This window comes from Seriola lalandi, unplaced genomic scaffold, assembly GCF_002814215.2.
Source record: "Seriola lalandi dorsalis isolate HSWRI2012SDOR001 ecotype SW California unplaced genomic scaffold, Sedor1 jcf7180002054968, whole genome shotgun sequence".
Taxonomy (NCBI): Eukaryota; Metazoa; Chordata; class Actinopteri; order Carangiformes; family Carangidae; genus Seriola; species Seriola lalandi.
In genome coordinates, this window is record NW_019525519.1 from 1,408,996 (window position 1) to 1,431,979 (window position 22,984).

The window sequence follows — 22,984 nt, forward strand, 5'->3', positions numbered from 1 at the left end:
TTAATTAAAACAATAGATATCATATTGCAAGGTAAGATGTCAGTCATACCACAGACTCCTGCACATAGCAATTTACTGCTTAAGTGTTATGAGAGAGGGTGACACAAATAATAGCTATTAAACTGTCAGCTAGTGGAGGCTGGATCACATTACTGAAATTAGCTAAGATGCACTATTATAAACAATGCCATCCTCTCTTAACACATGCATGCATACACACAAATAAACCCACCCAAATGCACAGACACAACAGAATGGAGAACAGATACTAAAATAGAAAGAAATCTGGCTACATTCCTGATGTGAAAGTTGTACAGCCATATTAAAGCTACTTTATTTTTCACAATGCTACAATGTGTGTCTGACTGTGTTTTTGAGATTGATCATTTGTATTCTGACTATTCAGGTGTTTAACATTGCATCTAATATCATTTGATTTTATTTCTAATCCTGGACTGTCCATCACCCTTCTGGCCAATGCACAAACTCCAAAACTCTCATTTGGAACCACATCAGACTGAGCCCAGTATTTGATTAATGATGTGACATCCTCTCATGTCCTTTGTGCTGGCATGATACCCATGTTCCAATCTGTCCGGCTTAAAGTGTAATTACAAATGTAGCAATGCAGTCCAACATGCCACACTTTTTTATAGCGAACTAAGGGCCAACGCAGTGCCGTCAAACAGCAATCTTACCCCTGAGTGACAAACACAAACAGTACAAAGAAGGGAAATTAAACAATCATGCAAAATGCATGAAAGGCAAACAAGCTTTTTCCTATTTAAACACTCTGTGGTGCACTTCATGGAGTCAACTGTGAAGGTTCATCACTGACAGTCTTTATGGCACATGACACATCCAAAGGCAACACTGACACCTGCTGGTCTTGAGGACTATGGAAGTCTGAAACTGCCAAAATCAGAAATAAATAAATAAATAATTCAGTAAATAAATTAATATGTCATTAAATGCACCAAAAAAAAATACAGGCATATTTTAAGTAATAAAATATTACATAAACTGATATCTCTGTTTTAATTTGCTCTTTTATTTATTTTTTTACTTTTGCATTAATTCCCCTATTTATTTATTTTACCATTTAAATTTCCATTTTATTTATCTATTTAATTATTTATTATTTATGTATCTATCCATTTATGTTTTCCCCTTTGCAGCCCCCTCCCCCTCCCCCTATTTATTTCCCCCAAAGGTATTTTTTTCTGTATTTTCTTTTTACATTTCTTTATGCATGAAGCAATGTCAGGCAGTCACCCAGCTGCCCTGGCTTCCCGACTAATCGGGAGCTGCGGAGAAGGGACATTACGCTTCCTATTCACTGAGCCTCGTCTCCATTATGGCAAATAAACTGCATTTACTACATGTACCTGTATCAGTAAAGGAGGCTGAGGAATAACTAAACATAAGACACTCTGAACAAGAGAAAGCAGGAGAATGGGAGGGAGATTCTCCATATTTACATTGATAAAACACAAAGATTTGTTGTAAAATAACCCACTTTGTATTCATGACTCACATATACAAAAGGCACTATCCCAATCCCCACTCCTGCATCCATCTAATTTCCATTTAACATTGATCAATTGAGTAGTGTTACACACTTATCAGCAGGACTAATTTATTTATGAACCTGTCATTTGTAATCATTGATTAGGATGTTCTCAGTTAGGGAACTAATGATATGCAGAGGTAAAAGATTCCCTAATTATTGTGTTTTGTATAATTGAGGCTGTGCACTTCTGCAGGAGGGTTCAGAGGGGAGCTGACTGCTGCCCTGTCTGCCACACTCCCGGGCACGCCAGCAGAATCTTAGTAGATTCACTAGGACTGCAACTGATGGAAAACACCCCGACACAGTGTCATTTATTGAGACTTTGTTTCATTACAGTGTTCAGTCTGTGTAAAATGGAATATTCCTACCATTAGCAGTTCTGTCTCATTTAGTAAATACAGCAACTGCATAACAATTACAATACAGTAGTATTGATGAAGTGGACATTAGTTAAAAGCATGCAAACAGCAAGCTATGGGCAAGTCTAACCCTATCCAAGGAAATCATATGTCTTGTTTAGCCTTTGAGCTATAGTATTTTAAGAAATGCCATATCACCACCACTTTATCCTGCTAAAAGTTTCAGGACTCCCCCCTTCGCTCCAGTCAGACAAGTTTGCGACAGGTCAAAGAGTGCAATGCAATCCAGAGATCCTTTATTTGGTTTGACGTACTGATGAAGATGACCGAGAATGCAATATAGCATGTAATTGCCCTTCATTATTTTTTTGAAACTACTTCTTGTCTTTTGCTTGGTATTTTACTTGCATGTAAGACATAGTAATTGCTTTGTATTATGGTGTATGGAGATTTGTTTTTCTGATACCGTCAGAAATTGTTTAACATCCTTTTGTTTGTACAATATCATCAAATCACAAGACATTTTTCTGGGGTCAGCAACACTCGCGGGATCATGACTTCTATAACTGACTAACTCTATATAAGCAGACAAAGCTGCTAAAGCTAAATTATGTTAAGATAAGTTGGCAATGTATCACATTTTTTTCTTTTTGTTACTATACACAAACTGTGCTCAAAACAAAGTTGATTTTTGATGCATTCACTTTGATTAACTTACCAACCAACTTAAAACAGACTCTGTACCAGTCTTGTCAGCAACACTGAACCAGATATTCAGGCTATCCTACTTGAAAAAGCCTGGGCTGGAGCATTATCAGCCACTGGTACAATAATTGGGTGCAAAGTGTTCTTGCATTTTTCATTTTTGACCAGTAGTGGGCAGTCTTGAATCAACTACCCATTCAAGACCCTGATATCCATCCTCAGGAAGTGATGAAATTCTAAAATGTTTTAAGTCCTTGGACCACACAAAATTGTCCCCCTCTCTATAGTGATATACTGCATTAATACGAAACTCCTAAAGTCATAAACTTAAAAACATCTGTTAATCTCATACACTTTATTTCAAGTATACTTACATACTTACTCCATAGTATGATAAAATGTAGATAAAATTTAAATATGTATTTAAATATATCAAACTGCTTTTGATTTTTCCATTTCTTCTTCTAAAATAAATCCAACAAGGCTAACTGTTTAAGGCAGCTTTTTGGCAGAAGAATCCTAAGGTGTACCAAAATTCTTTTTTGAAGGTGCAGGAAAGTATCATTACTGTACCATCAAGAATCGAAATGATTTAATTTTCAAATTTTTTGTCACTCATAAAGAAAATGAATGAGAAACATCATTGCTTACAGTAAGTGGTGTCAATTATTATGATGTTGAGCGAATCCTCATATATAACAAGAAAATGGCACCAATATCCTAAACTAAATCAATAGAAGTTTAAATACAAAATGGTCAGTAAAATGAGCAAAAGTATAAGCTTTGGAATCCGACTGTATAAGGAATGCAGGGAGCAGCTTTCATAAAACATTCCACACAATGCCATCATTCATCACCATTTTAGGTGAACATTGTTGTAAGCCACATCTGGTGAAAAATACATTAACAACAATAACATCACCTGCTAAACACAGCATCTTTGCAGCCCATCCAGCAAATCACCACATCGATGCATCTTGGTTGCATTTCTGCATTAGAATTTCCACTGATTCACAAAAGTCACTTGGGGAGTGAGAGTGAGTGGTGTGTCTGTGGTACTTTTTAAATTATTGTTTAGGGCCATTAGTCTCAGGTTTCATCCCAAGCTGCTCCGGCCTCTCCGCCTGTCTGACCAAGCTGGGGCTGAGGCCCCTGAGTGCTGCAGAGGGCAACCGGGAAACCCCATTCACTGTCAGTATTCCACTGTCTATTGGGCAGATATAGTCCGCAGAGTCATCAGGTTTTCTCTTTCTCAGGTGACTGAATTGGGTGAAGCCCAACTTCTTTGGCTGAAAACACACAAAAGTCCAACCCATTAATAAATCATTTTAATTTTGTGCTGTAAAAACCACAGAACATTTTGATTGTTACAATGTGTTCTTACCTTGACTTTAGCAGTGGTAGTGAGGGGAACGTGACCTGTGGCATTGCCATACTCGCGCTTCTCCTGTGTGGCCTGAGGCCCCACCAGGGCAGAGAAGGCCGTGGCGAGGTGGCGCCGGAGCAAAGTCTTCTGGGGAGGAATATTTAACAGCAGGGCCAAAGTCTCTGAGCTGAACCGTGGCTCCAGGATCTATGGAAGTTGACAGCAACAAATTTAGGTCTCCAGGCACATAACGTAAGTATGTGATGCCACTGTGCCCTGTTAAATTTGCACCAAAGCTCAAAATTTACAGTACTTACAATCAGCCCACCATGAACACCGCTGCCCCGTAGATTAGGCGCATACTCAGCTAGATCGACTGCTCTTAGCCACTCCATCACACGATGGTTAGACCACTGCACCACCTCTGAGGGAGAGGGTTGTTTCTGCAGAAAGTTGAAAATAATATTATTTGGCATTATACCCATTTCTATCTCACTCATAACCGACTGACCCTCCTCCTAAACACACTTCTTAAACAGCACTAGTACTTTAGACACAATTGTATGAAAGGAAAAATATTCTGTTACTGGGAGCATTCAACGTCTGTCTATCACCATCTTGTGGACAACTGATGTGATTACACCTGTTCATCATCTAAGAGCAGTAGCTCAGTAAAACACAAACCACAATTTCATCTTCCACCCACTCCTTTCCACCTTGGCTTACCTCCTCCCCTGGCCTACGTCGAAGACAGTGGGGGTTGAACTTGTTGACATGAAGAACATGAATGGCACATTTAATACTGAGATGATGAAGCTGGCTGGTGACCTTTAGAGTCAAGAGGTCATTCTGGGTGAACAGCAGAAGAACATAAGTGAACTTACAAATTCCTAACAGTGTTTTATATTTGAAATTTAAATAAATGTATTTGCAGGCATCTTTCTAGAAAATGTAGCAGTACGTGAAAGATTAAGTCTTACCACTGTGAGGTATTGTATCATTCGACCATCTACTCGGGCCTCATGGAACTGGTCTTTATACTGAGGCAAACCAATATCATCCAACCAGCCTATAAGGGTGAAAATCAATCAATCATTAATTCACTTCACTCACTAAACATTTTAATTCTAAGATAAGCTCCACGAGCAGTCAGCTGTCAAAACACAATCCCTGTAACGGCTCAGTTGAGATACAGTTCCTGGTTTTGAATGCTGTATATATTTGCATTTTTTTAATATATTTACATTTTGATCTTACACATTACATTTCTTTGTTTGGTTTGTGGCATGAGAAGTCAGACTTTCTATTTGGACATCTGATTCAAATGAGAACGAGAAAGAGTCTTACGGGTGACCCAAATGTGGTCCAGCTCTGACGATTTCTCTACAACTTTAGTGGTGAATGCCCTCAGAGCAAGCTGCAGCTTCTTCCTGTGCAGTGGATTCTTCATACCCATCTCCTGAGGTCAGAAAGGACTGTTTGTCATGATAGAACTAAACATTGAGGTAAATCTTTGGTGGTTTACCCACACACCACGCAATTTAATTCACCCTGATAAACTCTTTTAAGTTTATCTGAACATTAGGATGTAAATATATATCAATAATTTTGATTTATACTATGTATTATTACTGAGTCCTAAATTTAAGATATTTAGTTGTTTAGTTTGAAGTGACATCAACCGTCCTGTTTTATTCTGACCTTCTCAAAGTCCTGAGGTGTAGCAGACAGCAGTGTCTGTCCATTTTCAACCCACTGTCTAGAGAGACTGACGTACTGGCCCAGTCCATAGTCCTCTAGCCAGCCACACACCTGCTCCTTGGTCCACTGGCTGAATGGAATATTCATATCACTGACAGAAAAAAAAGAGAGAAATTAGACACGGGACTAGTTCATTTATTTTAATTGGTAATATAATATTCACAGTAAAATACATAAAGCATACCATACATTCAAAACACAATTTGATATCCTAAGAGAAGTGTCTTCTCATTTTAGCCCTTTAGGAAATGGTGGAGGTGAGAATGAGGTGAGAGAACTTAACCAGATTATTTTAAGGCAGCGGAGTATAAGAGTGACCTCGCTGATACAAAACCCTTAAAATAGAGTACTGAGAGTACTGTAGGCGAGGTCAGGTAGAGGCACACAGAGCTTTACCGTGCAGGGTCATACGATTCAGGGGTCCTGGTTAGTCTGGGTCCTGCTGTAGCCCGCAGTCCCCCTCTTCTAAACTGACCGCCATCTGGATCTGCTGCTTGAAGCCCCCCAGACTGGGTTCTTCGAAGTCTGTATGGAGAAGGATAAACTCCTGGCGTTACTTTCACTCTCAGAGTACAAAAGACAGATCTGACACATTCAGTGAACGCATTACTTATCATCTATTTTTTCTTGATGAAAATAAATGATAGGATAAAGAAAATCAAGATGGAAGATATTCTTTATCACTGGAACCCAAATAGTAATTCATTACTCAACTCAATAATTCTGTTTTATTACACACATTTTAAAGTGTGTTTTTCCACTTGTTAAATGTAGTGGCAATATTGTATTACCAGAGGAATAGTTTATTACAGTACAGTATAATATTATTCACATACACCCAATACATACACATAAACCACCAACTAATACGCCACACAAACCCATACAATATATATTATCTATACACAATCTAACATATGTTAAAATGTATACAAGATATGAAACTTATCTATGTTATTAAAAACTGCCAGTCAAAGTTGGTCTACTGGCTGGTGTTTTCTTTTTGGCTTGGTACTGATAATCTGTGCTGACATACTGTTGAGGTATTAATCTATTTTACAACACTCACTTTCCCCAGAGTCTCTTGAAGCTCCTGTTATTCTTCATGTATTCTGGTGAGCCCACAGCTCGTTGGCCAGGCTGTGTATTTGCCCCAGAATGAACAGGGGAATTATCGCTTGAAGTGCTGTCATCAATTTTCTCCAACTTTCCTTTAAGAGTTACAAAAAACATAGTCAGTGTAATACTACTGAGTACAAATTTGATTCAAATCATTTGAGTGTACTGTGAAGGGCTACTTAGATATTGCAACATTTTATAGATGCATTTGATTAGTTAAAAATCGCAGTTTACCCATAATAATTTGAGTAGTCAAAAGCCCCACAATAATGTTGCCAAAAAAGCATTTCAGTAATGATGCCTTTGAAAAGATCTGGTCTGTTTAAATTTGTATTTTTCTGTAGTTGTGAATTGTTGGAGACACAATCTTGATGACTGAGTAAAAAGCAGCCAAAAACTAAACAGCACATTAGGAGCTAAGTGGTGCATGTGTGGTGGTCTGGATTTTCACAATGCTCTATTCAGGAGAGGGAGCACAGGTTACAGACCATTGAGCTCAGCAAATAAGTCATCAGTTAATGTCCCATGAAAAAGACTGGGTTTAAGCTAAAATTTACAAGGTGTGATCTTTATGATATAGGCTGCAGTCAGTCTCTACTCTGCAGCAGAACTTGGCAGAGAGAAATCAGGGTGGGGCTCAAGTTAAAACCGGTCAGTGAAGCTGAGGAAGGGTGGAGCTGGGATGAATGTGGTCAATCAGAGCAAGCGGGAGGGTGTGTTTGGTGAGAAAGTCTAACCCATGATCCATCAGCTCTGTCAGGAGACTCTGCAATTAGTTGTGATCAAAGGTGTAATGGTCGTCTGGTCAAAGGAGAGTGGTTTGCTTCAAATATGAATCCTGCCTTTGCTCATTGGAATTACTGCCCTCACGACTACTCCACAGAAAAAGGAAGTCTGATCCTATATCGAGGATTATTACTGTACACTATCAATCATGTCATAAATTACAGCCTGAGTTAATATGTCTGGATTTACTTTGGCTGGAGTCTCCATCTTCGCTCCCATCTGGAGACCTTTGGCTCTGGATTTCACTGCTGCTGCCTCCAATCCCGTTTTGCTCTGACAGAGAGGAATTCACAGGCAGCGTCTGACTTCTGGTGTCACCCAGAGCACTCTGGATAAACCACACAGATATGAGTACAAAAGGCAAGGAAAATCAGAAAATTAATTGTAATTGTATAGCAGTCATACAAATTGTGAATTCTGTCACACATCAATCATGTAAGACACCATACAGTCACTTGCATGTACTGTAAAAAAAAAAAAAAAAAAGTAAAGTCTTGGCATATTAGATTTGAAAGTACCTTTTGTGAAGGTCCATTTGTTAGGTCATTCATGCTACTTGATAGAATCTGTGGTTCTGTTCTGAGAAGATAAAAGCGCGAACATCTCAGTCAAATCCAACTGATAGACATTGGCATGAGTCATTGATGAATAGCTGCTTCGCTACCTGGAATCACTGTCCTTCTGGACTGATATAAGTGATGTTTGTTGGGAGGAAGAGCTGTTTGTGGAAACCTGCGATGGGTAAAAATTAAAGTTAGAAGAGCTAAAATGACAAACAAACAAACTTCAACTTGTATGATACCAGTTAAAAGTTTTTCGACCCACTTCAGACTTTACATCCTCAGATTTTGCACTGGCAGAGTCAGTATTCTTCATTTGCCCCTGCTCTTCTTCCTCGCTGCTGCTTGAAGGAGTCCTTCCATTTGGCAATGAATGAACAGCAGGTGGTGCTACAGTAACAAAGAAAGATTTTTTTTTTCCCTCAACTCAAGCAGTGGCACATACTTCTGTCAAGGAAGGAAGTGTGGTGGCTTTCATTAAGCTCAAATGTTGTTGCTAAGATAATACAAATATTTCAAAGGAAGCACAAGGAGTGAAAAGGCTGATTACCTTGCCTTGTGGTGCTGGTGACCTCTCTGAATTGCCTGCACTGATTCAGGAGTAGAGTGAGCTCTTCAATACGCCGGTCCTACAGAAAACAGAGTAAGGGAGGTTCAAGGTCCACAAAACCCAATTAAGATGTTTATCTAAGGTTAAGAAACACATATAGATTATCTGCTTCGCCCTGTTACTGGCCAATATGCCACACAAGCATCCCTCTTTCACCATATGGCCTTTACATCAATGTAGTGGATAGGGTGGGGATTGACACGGGCCTGGATGGAAATCTTTGTGTTGTGGTAACCAGCTGCGCGGAGTGAGTGTTTTTTGAAGTGGTGCCCATGCCTGGTTTTGCCATGGTTCTCTTAATACAGCTCACTCCAAAATTAGGCTTGGCAGATCGAGGCCTACTTAAGTGTGGCTTTGCCTGAAATGGCTCGCCTTGGGGTGTGTGTACGTGTGTGTCTTCACTAGTGTGCCACATGTAGGGCTGTGTCTGTAAGTCTTTAAAGTCCAAGATTCTCTGGGAGGGAGAATACAAAAGCCCTTCTGTACTATAAATGGTTGGAGGGTGGCGCCTCTAAGAAATGACAACATCTAAAAACAGTTACCTTCTGACCTTGCAAACAGCAGTGATGATGGCACTTGTATATACATGCCAGTAAGACACTTTACCTTGTAGTAAACAACACACATGCTGTTCTATACTGTTTAATCACATACAGCTGTGCTCCCCAGAAACAGAAAGAATCGGTTTTCAGATTCTTGGTAACTTACCTTTTCATCGTTGGCAGCAACCAGTGATTTCATTCCACTCTTAAGCCTCTGCAGTTCCTGATCTATAAAGAGAAACCCCATACTGATTATTAATAGGCAGCTACTTGTGTTATATAAATTATTATTCTGTATAGACACATTTAACTGCATATGGTTATTTAGAAAGAAAGGAAAGGCAAAAATACATTCTAACAAGTTGTAATATTTATTCCTTACTAGAGTGACATCCAAACCATATATTTTTAGATTCATGAAAGCCTTTTTTATCCACCAATCATAGCTTTAGCCATGTCAGCTTTTACATATTTGGGCCAACAGTCCATAGACACTTCCTTTGTAACAAGTGCAGGCATACAGGCAGGATTGCCAGTGAGTGAAAGTGATTATACTAAGCAAATACCCCAGAGAAGTGTTTTTCTGTGACAGACAAAATTAAGAACAAACAAGAGATTATGCTTTCAGGAATCCATAAAGACAATCAAGAAGCCAAAGGGAAGAGAGATAGTGCATCAAGTAAGTAAACCAGGTGGTGTTTGACAAATCTGCCCCTAAGAGAAAAAATAATAGAATAAAGAGATGTGTGGAGAAAGGATATAAATGAAAAATCACATGTAGACATGGCCCATGGGTTCAAAATCATTTTCATGAAATACTGTTTGGGCTTACATTTGGCATTTAGCCTCTTCCTGTACATCTACTCTGAGAGAGAGAGACAGAGACCCATGTTGAGACAGTTTATTAAGGGCCAAGACAGAGTTTTCCCACAGCTGTTACTACAAGTTAATGAATGCAAATAGGAGTCATTAACTGTGTCACCTATGAGGCTGGGTAGCTCAGACAGTGAGAGGCTGTTGTTGGCAGGTGGGTCGAGGCCTTGAAGCTGGGTGCTGTGCTTACCTCTCTCTGAGCTCTCGGTGGATAGAGAGGGTCTGGCCAGCAGCTGAGTGTGCAAGCTCTCGATCTCAGCGTTCTTACTGAGCAAAAGCTGCTGAAGGCTGCTGATCTCTGCCTGTGGGTGCCACACATGAGGAATCTTAGCAGACAGGACATGCAGTTCTACGCAAAGGTACTGTATATGCCAACTCTATTTAAACACATGCACAGCTAGAGGCACTTTCACATTCACAAAAAACAGGACAAGTAAAGGCATCTTAATTTAAAGTGTCAGCACATGTCCTCATTTGACACCCAAACTGGGTAAGATCCCCCACATAATACCTACATGTAAAACACCCACAACAAAGCACGCTAATGTTACTCTGAATTTTAGAGAACCAAAATATTAGGCCACTTTATAGACTTTATAGTTTGTTTGGATGTAAGTTACAGAGTATAAGGAAAAAACAGATGGTAATAAAGTTAGGTTCATGCTGATCTATTTGCCAGTGTTCTGTCTGTGAAGAAGAAAGTGTAAGAAAAATACACTTCTTGCTTTATGCACCACATCATACCCCTATTTTTACTTTATCAAAGCATTACTCCCCACTGATTTGTTTAAAAAGGTATAATAGGATACATAAACTCACACATAAAAGCTTTTTTATATTTCTAATTTTCTTCTATTAAGCTTTTCCTAGCTTGATATAAAGAATATCTGTCTAACCACCTTCTATGAAACTGAAAATAACAAGTAAGATATTTCTGTGAGATGTACCATTTGTTCATTTTAAAATTTGGGGTAAACATCCATTAGATAGAACAATGCCAAAAGGGTATTTTATGAACTGCTAAAAATTAAAAATAAAGAATTTCAGATGGTAATATGACTTTGAATTGTACAGTATTCACATACACTGCACAACAAATCAGGTCGACCTCCTTTGAGAACTACCAAAATGGTCGAGGTTGTGCCTGACCAGGCGACACCTACAGGGGTTAGTTTGTTAAAAGTGAATCAGCAGATGTATCTTTTGAAATGGTAGAAGTATAACAGAACAAGGAAATATGGTATAATATTATATTATCGCATATAATCTAATACACAGACAACTATTGTAGTGGAAGGGAAAGAGGAAGGAAGACTGAGAGAGAAATGATGAAATAATAATATCCTAAAAATAAATAATAATATTGTAAAAGATGACGAGATTCTCAAGAAAGTTTGAGAAGTTAATGCCATGGGATCATGCCAAAGTATACAAGAATGACATTAAAAAAGGACTAAGCCATTATTAACTTTATTTCTACAGTCCTTTAAAATAGAAGGTAAATAGCTCTCAGACTTCTTAAGAAAACATAGGTGTCCATGAATGAGAGTGTGCAAAAGAAAATGACTCACTTAGCTGGCTGGAACATCGCATTGGACAGCATTTAGGAAAGTTGAGTGGACAGTTAGCAGTGGAATTTGGGCACTGGTGGTATATTTCAAAGTCTAGACACCATGAAAATCCAAACTTTCTTTTACCTTTGTTGCTTTGAGTTTCTTCTCATACTGTAACTTCTCATCCTCCAGGTGCTCCACTTTGTCCTTAAGAATCCTGAGCTCCTTAATTAAGCCCTGAAACAGAACATGTGAGGAAGATATGCCTCTTAATTTCAGCTGCAAGCCTTAAAGAAACTTTGTCACTCCAATAGCAGGAATAAATAATCAGGTGATGTTAGTAAGCCTGCATATTGTAGCACACAATATCAAATTACATGAAATGCACCTAGAGGTATTAGCTATGTCACACACTGATGCATAACAGATTGACCAAGTTGCATAGTGACATGGAGCACTGCTGAGGATACTTGGTGAATCCATGTTTCATTTGCATCTGAACCGAAGGATTGCACACACCAATTTAAGACAACCCATGCTGTACACAACATTAGAAGTCACTCAGGCAAGCTGTGCCTACACTTTCTCCTCTACAGTGGTACTGCTGCTCTGCATCTGAGCTACCCTCTTCCAGGCTGTGTGTGTTGCCATCAGACGCATCTGGAGCCTCTTCTAGTATTTGTATCACCCCGGAGGTTCTGTCACAGGACGGCCCGGGGTTTGAGCCCTTGTCCTCTGTGGGGTCGTTGCAGCACTCCGCGAAAAAGCTGCTGTCAGCCGGGATCTCCATGGCCTTTTTCTCCTGGATCTTGCTATTGATCTCCTTCTGAAACCTACACATCTGCTCTTGCAGCTCACTAATGAAATTCACTACAGTCTGACAGATGCAGTGGGGGAGAGAGAATTGAGAGAAATGTTCAGAAAGAGAAGAGGAAACACTGTAGAGAAGGTGTATACGTCTGTATTTGTGAGTGAATGCATCATTGCAGAAATTATCTTTCAATCCAGTTTTCCCTCTACATTATTTCTAGGTAATCTGATATTCTACATTCAGAGAAAGTGTAGATAAGACCTTGAGCCTGAATATTTAATATGATAGTTAGCCTGTGTTAGAAATACAGATCCTTGGCCGGTCCCACATACAGACACACAGGGCCAGTTCTTACCTAGTTTATAGGTATGGGACAATATACGATTTTATCACTCGTGGTGATGCAAAGCACTCACAATAAATTGATCGTGGTGAATTTATCATCGGAAAAATTGTGAAGGGTGATAATCTAGCTGGCCAACATGCAGTCCTATATTGATTTATTTCGAATTGCCACAAGGGGGCGCCTCCATATTTCCAGTCAAATCCAAAATGCTAAGCCAGCGACCATGGCTAAAGACACGGCTTCCCGTATCCCCCACGACAGAAAGTTAAATCGGATGTGCTTGAAATATTCTGGATTCCAAAACAATGAACGACAGGAAAATGAGAGGCCCACCTGCAGAACCTGTCGGAGGAAAGTGTCTGTCTGCCCATCGGTTCAACACCTCCAATTTAAACTCCCATGTCCGTGATAACCATTTAGCTCTGTTCGCCGAACTCCAGGTACAATTAACTTAGCGTTACTGTAAATTACACTTACGTAACGTGACGTACTTAAGTGTTGGTTATGTCATACTAACGTTGACGTTTCGTTACGTTATGATGCTGTGTGTTGTGAACGTTATATAACGTTTTGGTCACCATTGAATTAAGCTAATGTTGTCTAAGTAATGTTAGCTATGTTAGCTAAATAGCTCATTTGTGTCATTTTTTTTTTTACCTCTAATTCGATTTTTATCATAACATTAATTTGGCAGCAGTCCATAAGAAATAAGAATTACAATTTATTTTATTTGACAGAAAATCTCGTTGCATGTAGCCTACATGTAACACTGCTGTGCAAGTATTTATCAATCGCAACAGCAGAATATGTAAGTTTATCATTTAATAGGCTGTATGCATGTAGAAATGACCATTACAGCATTTCCACTTCAAGTCCTCTCTATTGCTCTCATAGAAAAAAAGAAAATGTGTTGATGTGATTTCCATTTGTTTTGTAATTTTCATCATTATCAAGATATATTATCTTGATAATAATGAAAATGAACTGCAATTATTTTGGCCAGGAGAATAGTGACATTAAGTTCTTATTTTGTCCCTTGCCTATTCCAGAAACACAGTCTGTTTTGTTTTTATTCATGAACCTGAACTTCCATAACATGCATATCCAATTTATTGAATGGGTGGTTTGAATTGAGAAACTGCAAGAGAGGTGAATAAGTTTGCCATCTTTTATAGGTGATCATGTTCCTTCAGAAAAAGTGTAAACAGCAGCCAAGTTATGCTCGGACTGTGGACAGAGGAAGTCTCACTTGGGGTCTGGTACAGCGGATATGACAGATGATATGAAGTGCCTCCATGGCTAAATTTAACTATGAGCTTACTGGCTCCACAGCAAGGAGGCTTGCACATGTTGTGTGTGTGTGTGTGCAAACATGCATATGTGTGGACATGTTTGTGTAGTAAAGGAAGCACGTGGGAGGCCAGTAAAGTGTTGAAAGCAGATTTTTCCTATTCTCCTTAAGTCCAAGCAGCTTTTGTAGGGAAAGTAGATTTTGTTTACATAATGAAAGTAGCATTGAGAAATGCTGAAACATATAGCCATTTGTCCTTGCTAAGATGTAGAAATCAACATATTCAATTAAATGACCTTTTTTTCTTTTGCTGTCAAATGCTTTCAGAAATATGACTTCCGTTAGGAAGGGGATCATTTTTTTAAGAATGGCGTACTCAACCTTTACCCACCACCAAGAACAAAATTCTCTGGGCTGAAGCCTACACACACTCATATTTGGCCCACCATCCATCATGCCAGCTCCGCTATGCCTGAACTCTCTTAACCTGTGAACACAAAGGCTCTTTGACCAGCAGTGTTTTGACAGTAACTACATACATTACAGTATCCTGTCTAGTAAGAGTGCAGCTTTCCTTGCTTTCCCTTTCTCCAATTCATATGGTCACTAAATGCCCAGGATGTCTGCTGGTAACCCAACACATTGGTCTTAAGCAAATACATGATTCAGTTTAAACTGACAAAAAAAATGAAACCCCTTGGAGACTTTTTTTTTTTCCTGTAGAGTTTGGCCAGGAACAACAGAGCCAGGATTTTGGTGAATGTTCCCCTACATCCATCCAGAAAGTGTTTATGGTCTTCCATAAAATCAGCAGCTGACTTCAAGGTTAGATCCATCAGAACACAAGACAGATTTTTGTGTGTACCCTCGTCATTCCTGGCAGAGTAAGGTTCAAATTTCCAAGGACTGAAGCAAAACAGAAGTGTTCCTGAGGATTTTAGTCAAACTAATTCCTCCTTGCAGGCAGTCCTCAATGAAACAACCTATATGGTAATTTGGCTATGAGCCTGCCACGTTCATATAAATAAATCCGCTAAAAAAGAATATGAAGTTTAATTGGAAAATTATACTAAGGGTGATATCAGTGACAGCTCACACAAGTAAATCAAGTCCGACTGATACATATTCAAATAAGTTCTGACAAACCAAACAACCCTACTATATACTGTAAATAAAAACTTAATGAGTACAAGAACTTGCCTCATTCAGCTCTGTAAAAAGCCCTACCTCTGCTTTGTGTTGCCTTTCAGCTCCATGGCCCTGTTTTCCCTCCATGTCTGCCAGCTTTAGTTTCAGGTAGGACACCTCCCCCATAAGACTCAGCTTCTGGTTCTCCAGTGACGTCCTATGCAGGAGCTCCTATCATCAACAACATACAGCAACAGCATGAATCAACACAAACGGACATAAAGGTAATCACAAATACACGTAAGTACATTACCCCTTCAGTGACAGCACTCAGCACTTACTGAACAAAGGCAACATTAAGTGTGAGGTACAGCAAGCCACCAGTTCTGTAATGACAGTCCCCTCAGACAAACCCACTGGTTTAAAACGCTGTTTGAGTGGCTAAATATACACAACCCATGACCACTATTTATAATGCCTATTTCACAGCTCACTCAAAGCACACAGCAGAGGGGAGGAGAGAGAGTGTGTGAGAGAGAGAGGGGTACCAAAACCATGCAAAACATTCATAGAAAGAACATTTAAATAACTGTGACAGGTGCATTTTCCTTTCAGTGTGTGAACCTTTGCCAATTAAACCTGTGCTGAGGGAGACTATTGGTCTGCTATACACTTCTGTGACTATCTCTCTTCTTTGGTTGTCAGCCTTGAGAGTTATGCCAGGCTATGCAGGCAGATGTATTACTAATTTGGTTGATGTCAAGCAGGTGCTAAATCACTTAAAGTCCACAAATGAGCGTCTGAGGCAGGCAAACATTACATATGGATATATCCATTTAAAACTCTGGCTTTGGAAAATATCTGGGCTTCTTCTAGTGTGCACACTGGAAAATATTAGAGCTTTGTCACCAGGAAGAGATTTACGGCTCAGGTCCAAAGCCTCATAATGACCATGTCTCCAAGAAACCAGCCCTGCCTGCCCTTTGATACACTGCACACGTCCAGCATTGCACAAAGAAGTAGACACTGAGCATTAAGTTCACAACTCATCAGATAGCTAAAAGACATATTCCTGACTCTTATGTACTTTGTCAGAAAAGGCTGGAACAGTCTACTCTGAAGGGAAATTTCACAGGAGCAGCATTATAAGAATGAGATACATTTAATTTGTGTAATACCTGGTTCATCTTACTCCAGTGTCTGCCTGTAGTATAGGAACGATAAGTGTATTTCCCTCATGGATGCAATGGTTTCAAGTGTCTTGTAGTTTCAGTAGATGAAAGTTTCATACATCCATTCCATTCTTTGTCCTTCGTACAGTTCAGCAAAGTCTCCGTTGTAGATTTGAAGTCAAAAGCAAACAACTGAAAGTTGTAGACATACACGTCTAACTTCTCTTAAAGGAGCACCACCCCTATTCTTTCTCCCTCCCATCTCTCCACCTTTTTCAGTTGTTCCTCCCTTCCTTGTTTGTCCCTCTCTCCTTCGCTCTGTTGTCCTCTCTCACTCTCTCTCTCTCTCTCTCTCTCTCTCTCTCTCTCTCTCTTTCTCTTCCTGTGTCTGTGTATGAGCATGCAGGGAGTAAGTCCGGGTGGTTACAGGTTGGGGGTGTGGCTAATCGTGCTGTAATCACCTGCCCAGACAGACCAGTCTTACCCTGCTTAAACCAGGCGTATACTCACACTGTCCTGGAATGAGTCTGAGCATCCTAAATATTTTGGTTGTCAAGGTTATGTGCAGCTAGATTCACTGGAATCTTAGCATGGAATTTCTTCCCAGGAAGCAGAACTCATCCCGAGTTACATATTACAGCTTATGAGAAATGATTGGATCTGCATAAGAATCACATTTAAAAGATAAATGGACAGTCTGGGGCCCTGTCACATCTCATTAACTGGAAGAAAAATATTGATATAAAAGCCTGGTGAAAGTCAGAGTTTCCTGACTTTGGTCCAGTAATACGTCAAGCATTTGGTAGCAATTGAGGAACTCCAATGTAAGACTGAAGTCAGCGAGGTCAGTAAAGCTGTGTACCTGCTGTAGCATCTCCTCCGTGGAGTTGAGTTTGTGCTGATGGTCCACCAGAGAAGTCTCTAGATCGCTGATCTTCACGCCCTGAGCTTCCACCTGGTCTGTCAGTACACTCACCTGTGTGTGTATTTGTGTGTGGAAACAGAATGATAGTAGAGATAATATATATAAAGATAAATGGACAATTAAACTTTTAAACCATCATTTACTTCCACATTTCATCACAGAAATACAGCCTAGGTCAGAGTTTCTCACAGCGCCCATTCGTTAATATTAGCTATTTTCATTTAATCGCTGCTACTCATTTGTGTTGAAATTTCTGTGTCTGTGCCAGGTCAAACAGTGCAAACATTTCCTTTGAGAAAAAATGAATGCTCCTTTGTGCTTCGTTAGGTGCTTGCAACACTTCAGTGGCTCCAGCAATATCAGCAGAATGCTGGTTAAATGTAAATCTGTAGAAAAACTATTGAGGCTAATCACATGCTAAAACAGCAGGTCCAACCAGCCAACTGGAGTGGATTTTTTTAAGGAATGTTTTATCTGAGGCCAGAAGAAACAAGCAGGACACCTGCTCTCACCCACACCTACATGCTACAGAGCATGGTGGTGCTAGCCTCAACCTGTCTGAGATTAGCACTTGTTCAGCAGTCCTGAGAGCTGCACACACCTACACACGTATATAAGTGCACAAACACATCAGACAAAACAAGACAGTCTATTGTTGTAACAGCACCAAACCCACTTGATAAGTGTTGCTTCACCCATGCAGTGGAAAAATGCAATTACGCAACATTTATAACAAAATACTGTAGTCTACCTTTGCCCTTTCACCTTCCTTTCCTTGTCTCTTTCCTCTAACACTGTAATGTGATATGGGCACTTTTTGGAATCGGTTCCCACTAGCAGCATGGTGTCAAATGTCCTCTTTTATTTGAGTAGACTCATAACCAATAGAACTGATTCACCTTTATAAATGGATGTCCAGGCATGCTCTGGGCTAAATGTTTTAATACTACAATAACCTTTTTAAAGGTCATATAAATCTTATACAACAGACAGAAATACTATTGATGCACCCTAACAAAAGAAAAGCATGTCCAGGGGCGTGACTAATCTCACCTGCAGAATTAGTGACTCTTTGTCTCCCTCCAGACGTGATAACCGCTCCTGGTAGGACTCACTGTTGCCGTTTGAATGGAGGTTTACCTTCAGAATAAAGGTCACCCATTAAGTTCAGTAAGTACACTGTTAATGCAAAACAGTTGCCCAGTGGGTCGAATTTGGTTTCCTTCAGTGTGATTGCAGCCTCTGACTCAGACAGTACACGCATGTGCGCGCACACACACACACACACACACACACACACACACACACACACACAACTTACCTTTCAGGCTCAAACGTCATTTTCTGTTAGTCTATTAGCGGTTTACAGGTCCTAATCCAGTATTAAAAGTTGTGTACAACATTTTGTACCGACTGATTAGTGGAAAAAAAAAATGAAGTCTGAACTCGGGGCTGCCTGTGCAGTCAGGGATATTTCAGAGCCATCAGTGTGCAAGGGAAGTAAAGTGCAACCAAATGAGCTCAAATTTCGTAGAAATCCAGGCTTTCAACCACAATCATGGAAACATTATGTAGCCCTGCGTCCGTCATTCTGCGCCAGCCAGCTCATGTGGTTAGCAATAATTTTAAAATGTGCCTTATTAAGCCACTTTGCATCAGACTTTAAAAATAGATAAGCCACGTGTTTTAACATTAAAATATTTGATTGCATAATTTATGTGTTTTTACAGATATTTCTTTTAAATTTTAGTGATGAGAAGAATTTGGTTCCTACACAAGTCAGTCCTCCAATCCACTTGATATTTTTCTTAGTTTTGGTCTTGGCTTAGTTGAGCTATTCACTTAGTTCTTGCTGTGTGCTTAATTATTTCAAGAAAGCAGTTTTTTTTAGCAAGCCCAATCCTAGAACCATTAACCTCACATTATTACAGATGTATCTCCAAATTCTTTTATTTACAAAATTTTGGGGAACGAATTTGCTTCATGACCTCTACTATAATAATGTGACTCATCTCCTGTGAGGTTATGGTCTGATGAGCAGCACTGAAATTGATTACACTAAATAACAAAAAATTTAAAATAGACTCCGTATACTGTAATGCAATTGACGATAAGATTCATGGACGAAATACTTCATTTGTGAAACCCTTTCAGAGAGGTGTTGATTTAATTTAACAAACCTTTTGAAGCTGTAGTTTGAAGTGTTGTTAATCCGAGATGATGGTGAAGAAGAAACTGTAGAGCTTTTGTGTTGCACTGTGTAACAGTACAGTATATTGTTTCTACTTTTCTTAATGTGTTTTTATAATTTTATATGGGATTGACAATATGTGTTTAAAAGGGTTTTATACATAAAAAGATACTATATTACTGTACTTTCTTACTATTTTAAGGTTTAGACAAAGGTACTCGTACAAAGGTACTTGTCAAACGATATCATGAGGATTTGTTATGTCTGGTATAGAGGAAATTTCTAAATCTGCATTTTTCCACATTATCAGTTGATTGCTAACATGTCATGTATACACATTTTAACCATTGTTATAACAATGGTTATTGTTATAACAATGGTTGACAAGTATGTACATGAAAAGGCTTCCTCTGTAGATCTGAGTCAGTAAGAATGAAAACCTAATGGAGGCAGTCAGGCCTAATGACTTCTTAATGGCAGCAAGATGGTATGTGCTGTCCATATAGGTTCAAGTGGCAGGAAATGATCTCAGCTGACATGTGTATCCATTTATCATTCTCCTTTAACACTTTAACCTTATGACCAGTTTGGCAGACTTGTTGTGCATTCAACAACTCACCCATGTGTCACCACCAGTCAACCATGTAACCTGATGCTCTGGTCAGACTAGAAATGATTAAATCTGCTTCCCATATTGATGAAAACTATATTAGCTATTATGTTAAAATATATTATTTTAGCTTCAATACAGAGAGGTTCACTAACTTGTTGCTCTGTTCAGTCAAAAATGTTGCCTTTAAGACTTTGATAGAATAATTCTTGACATTTATCCTAAAACAAGAAAGGCATGTCTGTAATAGCTCAGATACACATGTTAATTAGCTGCTTATTTTCTTACATAAACTTCTAACAGTCCACACGGGCTTGTATATCAGAGTGCATCTGTTGCATATTCTACAGCAAACTCCTCAACTCACAAACAAAACACGTCTTCCTCCCAAATTATGTGCATGGCAGCTGTAATTACGCTGTAAAAGCAACAACACCGCAGGAGCAAAATAAACAAACAAGATCTTATTTGTGCAATTATGGCGCAGTATGAAAGTATGAAAAGCAAACATGCAAGTGGAGAGTGTCTTACCTTTCTGAGCCAGGCAAAATGTTTGTAGAAATCAATATCATACTCCATTTTGCAGGCCCATTGTGCTGTAGGTCTGACTCTTAACAATAATACTAATAAAATTTAGCCCGTGCAATAAAGCACCAAGGAGGATGAACAGAGACCAGAATCCACAACAAGACAAAACAGTGGCTCTTAACTGTGCTGCACTCTCTATCTCCCTGAATCCAACTCTCTTCCTTTTACAGACCCACCATATTGCAGTTGTAGAGTCTACAGAGAAGACTTAGTCCGTGTGGTTTGGAGTCTGGGCCGCCTGAGACTTTTAGAGCTGAGCCGAATAACTCAAACTATGCCAGTTGGCTGTACTCCCTTTCTTTCTTCTCTACACTTTTTTTCTACCTCTTTCTAACTCCCCTTTTTCTTTTTTCTTTTTTTTCCCCGCTTCCTCTCTAAAGCATGCTCAAAATGCTTCAGCATTTACTACATCTCTGCATTTTTGCTGCACCTCATGATCATTCGTCTTTTTCTGTCCTCCCTTTCTTTCTCCTGTACCTTTCTCTCTCGGTCTCTAGCCCGTTCTCTTGCACTGTCTGAAGTACCTCTCAGTCAAGCTGATTTTGCGGGGCTTCCTAAAGGGGCACAGAGGAGAGGAAACTTTCTGCAGCACATGCTTGTCAGATGTGGTGCCGAGCAAGAAGTCATTAAAGACGACGCAGAATGGGAGGAGGAGGCAGTGGAGGAGGTTGAGGGGGAACGTGAGTGTAAAGTTGACAATATCAAACTAATGTAGAAGTAGAGTAGAAGAAACTAAATGCTGCTGGTGGGTAACCTGGACGAAACAAACAAGCAACTGTTGCAGAAAACGGAGGGCAGGAGTAATGCAAGGGTATAAGACTGAAGGAAATCAGGGAGAGCAGGACAGTAAAAAGCAACTTGCAACTGCTTGTACTTAAAACAGGAGCTCTGGATCTCATTACCGGTGCATAGATCCAGCTTCCAGCTCTCTACTTCTTAGCACACAGGAAAAAGCCCTCCAGATGTTGATGACCAGGATCAAAGAACACCATATCACGCAAGTAATAAAACCCATGGACTCTGGAGTTGTAGACTTTAGTGGTAACTAACAGAATCCTTTCTCATGTGTTGGATTTTGGATATTTCCAGCATTATATAATGCTGTTATGGTCTATTATCTATTCCTGAGTTTTGAAGGCCTTCAGGAGTGAGTGAGGCAGTACTCACCTTGTCTTTCTCCAGCCATTTTAATATAACATTTGCCGTTTCAGTGGAGACTTGTCTCCTGAGAGAGTCCTGTTCTTCCTCACTCCCCTTGCCCTCCAGTGCTGCCCTGAGGGCCTCAGTCAGCTGGAGAGTCTTGAGGGCAGGGTCCACCGGTGGGGGAAGGGTCTGCTGTTGGGTACATTGTGAAGACTTTAAATCCTGGCCATCTAATTGCATAACAGCACTGAATAGTCCTTCACCAATTTTGCCTAGAGAAAGAACAATGGGAAATCATTTATTATGATTATTCGCATCATTACTTCTTGGGCATCAGTACTGAGAATACAACTGATAAAGAGGTGACCCGCAGGCAGCAGTATAATAAGAATAGTTCCTGAAATGACCTCTTGAGGGCAATATTGTGCTCCAGTGTGGCTTACTGGATGTAAATAGCATCAAATGGCCCAGTGCTGTACATTGTGGCTTCTGAAATCCACAAATTAGAGGGTCAGCTTGTAGGTTACTGTAATCAGAAGAAAGTTCTTTTCTTATATGCTATCCCAAGTTAAATCAAAGGAACAGTAATTCAGTCAGGACACAAAGTGCACATGTGGACAGATGTGTATGATGTAATGTAAATCATATGTATTTTCATGAACAGTGTGTGATTATTTGCTGTTGTCTGTGAGGTAGTTTCTCCGTAAAGTGTGCTAATGGTTGGACTTTCACCTCTATTAATAGAACTTTCCCTTCTGACCTCGTGCAAAAACACTGCTGTGGTTGTGACAAATAGCACTGACTAAAATGTATCACCTCTGCTAGAAAAATACAGGAGGGAAGATACTGGAAGGTAACTTTAGTTTATGTAATCGGTGTGCCATGGGAGATGTAAGCTTAATGAGAAGCAATAAAGTACAAAATGCACAATTGAGTGAGTGCCTGAGTTCAAAGTTCTCATCTAATCAAAAA

At 39.6% G+C, this 22,984-nt stretch overlaps 1 protein-coding gene across 8 annotated transcripts; it reads right to left on the bottom strand.

Annotated features, from left to right (window-relative positions):
• Positions 1-1,855: 1,855 nt before the first annotated feature.
• ppfibp2a (PPFIA binding protein 2a) lies at positions 1,856-22,279 on the bottom strand. Of its 8 annotated transcripts, none has more exons than XM_087170900.1 (22): positions 22,037-22,279; positions 18,534-18,620; positions 17,418-17,531; positions 15,483-15,614; positions 12,388-12,684; positions 11,952-12,044; positions 10,445-10,556; positions 9,548-9,609; positions 8,780-8,858; positions 8,495-8,619; positions 8,334-8,401; positions 8,188-8,248; positions 7,859-7,997; positions 6,834-6,975; positions 6,161-6,289; positions 5,705-5,855; positions 5,351-5,462; positions 4,984-5,072; positions 4,730-4,852; positions 4,321-4,446; positions 4,022-4,210; positions 1,856-3,926 (listed from the first exon to the last, which is right to left on the bottom strand). In XM_087170900.1, the coding sequence occupies exons 1-22, from the start codon at positions 22,250-22,252 to the stop codon at positions 3,705-3,707; spliced, it is 2,868 nt and encodes a 955-aa protein (XP_087027026.1). In that variant the 5' UTR covers positions 22,253-22,279; the 3' UTR covers positions 1,856-3,704. The 8 variants fall into 8 exon arrangements, with proteins under 8 accessions (XP_087027026.1, XP_023251466.2, XP_023251468.1 ...); XM_023395698.2 differs by having other exon boundaries at positions 10,364-10,556; positions 22,037-22,053; XM_023395700.2 differs by lacking the exon at positions 22,037-22,279 and adding an exon at positions 20,813-21,410 and having other exon boundaries at positions 10,364-10,556.
• Between the last annotated feature and the right edge of the window lie 705 nt (positions 22,280-22,984).

Coding starts and splice junctions, on each gene's coding strand:
- ppfibp2a (XM_087170900.1), bottom strand. CDS start 22,252: ATGCAATTAGATGGCCAGGATTTAAAGTCTTCACAATGTACCCAACAG. Junction 6,290..6,833: donor TTCAAGAGACTCTGGGGAAA/GTGAGTGTTGTA, acceptor TTCTCCATACAG/ACTTCGAAGAACCCAGTCTG. Junction 3,927..4,021: donor CTACCACTGCTAAAGTCAAG/GTAAGAACACAT, acceptor GTGTGTTTTCAG/CCAAAGAAGTTGGGCTTCAC.